The sequence below is a fragment of the Microtus ochrogaster genome, linkage group LG4, assembly GCF_000317375.1.
Source record: "Microtus ochrogaster isolate Prairie Vole_2 linkage group LG4, MicOch1.0, whole genome shotgun sequence".
Taxonomy (NCBI): Eukaryota; Metazoa; Chordata; class Mammalia; order Rodentia; family Cricetidae; genus Microtus; species Microtus ochrogaster.
In genome coordinates, this window is record NC_022030.1 from 45270156 (window position 1) to 45276454 (window position 6299).

At 41.0% G+C, this 6299-nt stretch overlaps 1 protein-coding gene across 2 annotated transcripts in view; it reads right to left on the minus strand.

Annotated features, from left to right (window-relative positions):
• Window positions 1-4012: 4012 nt before the first annotated feature.
• Zdbf2 (zinc finger DBF-type containing 2) overlaps window positions 4013-6299 on the minus strand; it is a 47294-nt gene continuing 45007 nt past the window's right edge. For both annotated transcript variants that reach the window (XM_026786137.1, XM_026786138.1), the window contains one exon: window positions 4013-6249. In XM_026786137.1, the coding sequence (XP_026641938.1) occupies window positions 4688-6249 (1562 nt within the window). In that variant the 3' untranslated portion in view covers window positions 4013-4687. The remainder of the gene's footprint in view (window positions 6250-6299) is intronic.

A 6299-nucleotide genomic window follows, 5' to 3' on the forward strand; every position in this document is an offset into this window, starting at 1 on the left:
CAGAACACACACACAGAGAGAAATCAGAACAGAGAGAGAGAGAGAGAGAGAGAGAGAGAGAGAGAGATCAGAACACACACACACAGATATAAGAAAACTTTAAGTGTATATTTTTGAAAAACCTCTATGAGATGCAGAACCCCACTTCTGTGTTTTCCAAAGGCTTTTCCCATAGAATAAAGACAAATGCAGGGTATATGCTATCACCACATTTATTCAAACTTACATCACATGGCTTCAGTTAATACACATTGAGAAGAACACAGAATTCTAAATATGCATAGGGTACAAAGGAAAACATCAGACAAGCTCAAACTCAAGGATATTCCACAAATAAACCAGTACCTTCAAAATGCCATGCTACCAAGTACAGACAGGCGAGAAACTGCTCCACACCGAGGAAACCAATGAAGTACCCATAAAGTCCACAATTGTGGATCAAATCCAGGACCTACAAAGGACATTTTGAGTAATTTTCCAAAATTTTAATAAGGTCTGCGGAGATGATAAATGAGATCAATGTTGATTTCCCGGTTTTGCCGGTATCTAAATATGCAAAACAACTTAACCAAGAAGCTGCCGCCAACACAGTCCCTGGCTCTGGGGCACATCTGATTAAAACCAGCAATTTGGTGGTTCTCATTCTCAGATTTCAGCTACCTGTAAGCAATCCTTCATGAAAGGACTGAGAGCATGAGGAGGTGTGTGGATGCTCAAGGTGAAAACCAAGCACAGGGAAAGAATGCCAGGAAAAGTAGAGATCGAGGGGGCATTCACCACTCAACTGAGCCACACAAACGCCCCAAACGGCAACTGTGCTGTTCAGTCTTGAATTTGAGGAGTAATTAGAAAATAAAGAGGAGCCATGAAGGGAACAAAGCTAGCCTCACCTGCTGGATTTCTCATTTGCCGACAGGAGACAAAGATTCTGGCAGTGCTATCTTAAAAACCCTCTGAGAGCCGGGAGGTACAAAAGGGCAGAGTGCTTGATTCACACGCACAAGGCCCTGGGTTCAAACTCTCAGAGGCATAAATGAAAAAAATAAAAATTTAAGTAAATTTAAAACTAACTGCTAAAAAGTAATTTTAAAAACCCCAAAATATTCAGCATGCTCTATAACATAGGAGACTCTCAAAACCAAACAAACACAAGAAAAACCTAATCATGATAAACAAAACAAGGCCAAAAAAAACAAAAACAAAACAAAAAACAACAACAAAACAGAAACCAACATAAAGACTAACATAAAGGTACCATTTCCATGAACTATGCAGAGGGAAACAAAACAAAGGAGAAACTAGACAAGAGATGGCCTATGAGTGGGTTTAACTACTCTATGCCTCAATTTTCTCACTTCATAGTAATCGCTACGGACTCCAGCAAGGCTCCCAAATATAGTTAAAGCTTAGTAAAATGTGCTGGACTCAACAAGGGCTCAATATGTACATACACAAAATTTGGGAGTAACAAATCTGGTAAATAAATTGCTTTCCGGGTGTAAAGGTTATTAAAATAAACAAACAAACCTAGAAATAATGTAAAGACCCAGAAACAGAAACTACTTCATCCTGAACCTGATCCTTATTCAAAGCAAATAATTTTTTAAAACAAAGCCCATGGCTTAAAATACTTAGAAGTCTACACATACAAAGTATGAGGACATAGGGAAATGTTTTAAACTCTCCTTCCCCCGCTTAATATCTGAATTCATTCGAATAAGAGACGAGGAAACGTTAAATCTCCTTACCTTCCATTTCCTCAAGTTGGCATTTTGGTGTATAATTCTGTAATTCCACGATTCTAAACATAAAGGTCCTTTACTAAAAAGTGACTTCTCATTAAGATAATTCTCATTCTAACACCTAATTCTGTAAAAGTCAAACCCAGCTATCTCCCTTGTTTCCCATGTCGCCCACGTCACCCATCACCGCTGTCTTGTGTCATGGAGCTACAAGACAGGACAGATGGAAGGTGTGGGGTCTTCCTTTCCTTTCAGGACAGGGGCACAAGCGAAGTCAGCTACCCCATCACTTTACCAGGCAAGGTAGTGCTTGTTTAGCCTTTTGAAATAACTACTGATTTGAGCACAAGCTGTGCGTCTTTGGTTAGACTATTTTCTCGCCAGCATCAACATTTGCCCTCTCGTATTTATCATCTCTCAGGCCTTTTACAGAGTTTACAGACTTGGTTACTCTGTGATTCTTTTTAAATATTTCCAGGAAAAGATTCTAACATGAGGAGAGAGTACACACAAATTTCAATATTTAATAAATTTATCTTGATAACATTAAAAGAAGCTTACACTTTAAACTGCATTATAAAAAATACATCAGTCTTCACGTTAGTTTTACATCGAAATATATAATTATTTGAATATTTAAATATAGCCTTTCTTTAAGCAAAAAAAAAGGGGGGTTACGCAAAGTCCTAACTACATAAATAATTTCAATTCACAAATGCAAAACCACTCGTTACACAACACTGCACACTGCACACACCAGGACAACTACAGTACAAAGCTACTCACAATACGGAAAAGAGCAAGATTAACAAAATATTCATTTATGGTTGTAATCTTGATGTACCACTATTAAAAGAATATAATGCACTCTTGACTACACAAAATAACCAATTGTTTCAACCTAGCCTGAAAATTATTAACATTTATGTAGATAAAGGGGCACATCTTGCATCCTATCAAACTCTGAAAAATTCACTTCCAATTTAACAAGTTTTATAATTTCAAGTTTCCAAGCTGGCCTAAAATAATATTCCTTATAAGAATGTAATAAACACTTGTGAAGTGTTAAAGAGAACCATCATTTCTGTAGCAGACAATTTATTTTTGGGTGATGAGAATTCTACATAGGAATCTTTTCCTTGCTCTCCCTTAAAATGGTACTTAAAAGAGCTTCCAGTTTGATGAAGGAAACTGTAACAGCTTTGAAATTGAACTTTAAGAATGATCCTCACTGCAGAGCAACATCATGATAGACATGATCTGACATAATTATGTGCTGGGCTATCCGTATGAACTCTCACTTTTAAACAGAGTTGTCTTCCTTAATTCAAATTTGATGATTGTTTTTTTAAAAAAAACAAAACAAACAAAAAAACCTAGTGTCTCATTGAGATTTTTTCTAAGGGAATTAAAATGTTTGTATCTAAGGAGGCAAGGTTGAAGAAACTAAACAGGTTACTTGCCAACTAAAAAAACACATTTGTCCACTCTGCAATATAATTAGCATTTATATTTAGAAGTAAAGATATGACAATAGTTATCACCATTAACAACTCACAGGTTAAATAATGGCCCCTGAAACAAAATCACATTGATATTTCACTAATTCTAAGGTAACACAGTTCTATCTCTGAAATCAAGATACAGTTTAACACTGACTCTAGTTTCAATTAACTATAGTAGTTACACAATAAAGGGAAACTTTGTGTTTCCTTGTAACATCAATGACAGAGAAAGATCAAGGTCTTGACTGAACAAGAGATAGGGTGCATCTGCACCACTCAGTCAATGTCCCTTAAAAGAATATTCTCGAGTACCAGAGGCTCGCACGGTGTCAAAGCATCTTTTATCTGAACTGTTTAAGAAAAAAGGTCAAATTGGTTTAACCTTGAGCTACCTAGTTTAAGATAACTAGATAGTTTAAGATAAACTGATTGATGTATAAATTGTTTTTCACTTGTAAAATGGGTCTCCATCCAGTTAAGTTACTAGTTTAAGTTTTCTGAAATGTTAAAGTTTTTCACTAATGACAATTAATGGCCAGCCAACATGCTATTATCAAATCAGTAGCTTCAGTTCAGTATGTTAAAATATCTGAAATATTAGTAAGATGACAAATTTACCCAGTAAAGAGGAAAAGGTAGTTTAAAAGTCTAGTCATATCGGTAAAATCTTTTTCCGTATAAGGTTACTAATAACACTGAGCAGATCTCTCTCTCCTCTCTCTCCTCTCTCTCTCTCTCCTCTCTCTCTCTCTCTCTCTCTCTCTCTCTCTCTCTCTCTCTGTGTGTGTGTGTGTGTGTGTGTGTGTGTGTGTGTGTGTGTGTGTGTAACTGAGGAAAGCTACAGACTTGCAAGTCCAATGTAAATGAAGGAGAAAGAATTCCTGTTGTCTATAAAAATCACCAGGCACTTAAAAACTGGATGAAATAGTTATTTCATGGAATGCCTTTAGAAGAAAAAATATATATTTTTGTGGTCATTCAAGTCAATCACATTCAAAAATTGAGAAAGCACAATGTCACTTGTTTGATTTATCCAGTCCGAATACTTGTGATGATTCAACTTGGAAGCATGGTGACTACGTCTGTCCATTTGTTTAAAGGTGGCACTGATAAGTTTGCTGTGTCCGTTCTTGCAGTGTTGTAACTTTTTGGCACGAAAGGTTTTCAGAGGAGATGAATATGGACATGAGTTAAGAGAAAAAAATTCTATCCACTGTGCTAAATTAAAAGACAAATTAAGGTGAAGTTCTTCTACAGAAACGGGACAAAGTTTGCTTTTGAATCTTTAAAAGAAAAAAAAAAGGACCCTAAACACTAATTTTAAATGAATATAAAATCTCTGAAAAATAATATCTGTAGCAAAATAGTGTAAGGTCAGAAGTCCAAAGGTGTTCCGTCCAGTGAAGGTCTGATCTCGCTCGGCTACGCTTTCACTTGGCCTCACTGCTTCGACTTGCTGGCAAGGCGCGTCACCATCCTGTCGGAGCTGGAGGCGGAACTTGAGCTTCTCAGGTCATACTCTCTCACAGGAAGAAGCTTCTTTCTGCGGTAGTACTTTTTCCGGTAGCGCTTTCTTCCTGCAGCCTCGGGAAGACTGGCAGGCAGCTCAGCGGGCCCTGCAGCGGTGCTTGGCTGGGGCTCTTCAGGCACGGCCGGGCTGATGGAAAGGCTCAGCCGGGAGCGCGCTTCTTCGGCTGCTTTCTTGGCCTCCTTTATCTTCCTGGCGACCATCTTCTTCTTCCTCAGCTGCTTTCGAATAAGAACAGTCTTTGACTGACGGTTCCTGCGCACACCAGGGCCTCTGTTACCGTACTTCCTAAGGATATCGTTCGCTTTCAGCTGAATCCACATAGCCAGTTTTTCTGAAGCTAGTTTTGATTTTTTCCGGAGAACCACTGTTTTGTAAGCATTTTTGAGTAAGCACATTTTGAGATGTGTAGCTGCCATCTTCTTTTTCCAAAATTTCTTTTGATTTTTACTGTCCAAAAGCTCCTTTTTGATTGACTTGAGAAACATTTTGGCACTGTCACGATTCAAACGAGACTGCTGGGAATTAGCATTGGGAGTTTCAGCAGCGCTCACAGCCGGCTTTTCTGCAGATGCAGACTGATCCTCGAGGAACCTTTGAATCGTTCTCTTCTTGGGCGCTGCCATGATGGATGCCGAAGGCACGCTAGGCCTGCTGGTGCTGGCGCTGGTGCTGGTGCTGGCGCTGGCGGTGGCGCTGGCGCCGCTCTGACCGGGGTCCCCGCCAGCTTTCTCAGCTGTGTCACCGTCCGGTCCCGTCGGGTTCTGCGGAGCATTAATCACGGTTGTCGTAGGTGGTTGGCTAGGAGCAGCTTGCGAGGCCCCGTCGCTGCCAGGCTTCGCCTTAGGTTGGCTCAAAGACTGACCTTCCGTCATACACAGAGAGGAGAAAATGGAGACCAAGGAATCGGGCGGCACGGGCGCCGTCGGGGCTGCAGGCGACTCGCTGCTCCCGCTCGGGGCTTTTTCCTTTTTCTGGCTGTCATAGTAGAAATGCTTCTTTCTTGGCAACTCTCCCTCTTGTCCGGCCATCTTTCTTTTCTTCCCAGGACTTGCTTGGGTTCCAGGCCTGACTCCTTCCACCCGGTTCTGAGAAGCCACACTGGGGCCCTCCGCGGGGGCACAGGACGGTTTGTCCTCGGCGTCTCCAGCGTCACCTTCACTGTGCACCAATGCGGCGTGAACCGATGTGGCGCCCCTCTCGGTCTCAGGGCAACCGTGGTAGTAACCGTAGAGATGACCGTGAAAGTCCTGTGTGTGTGTTTCCACCTCATCTCCGCTCGCCTGAGACTGAGTTTCTTCAACAAATGGCGGAGGGACCTGAGGTGAGGCTTCATGAACCAGTTCATTAGGATCCCCTTCTGCGTGCTCCTCTGCATGCTCCTCTGCATGCTCTTGTGCATTCTCCTCTGCATTCCCTTGTGCATGTTCTTGTGCATACTCCTGTGCATTCCCTTCTGCATGTTCCTGTGCATACTCCTGTGCATTCCCTTGTGCATACTCCTGTGCATTCCCTTCTGCATGT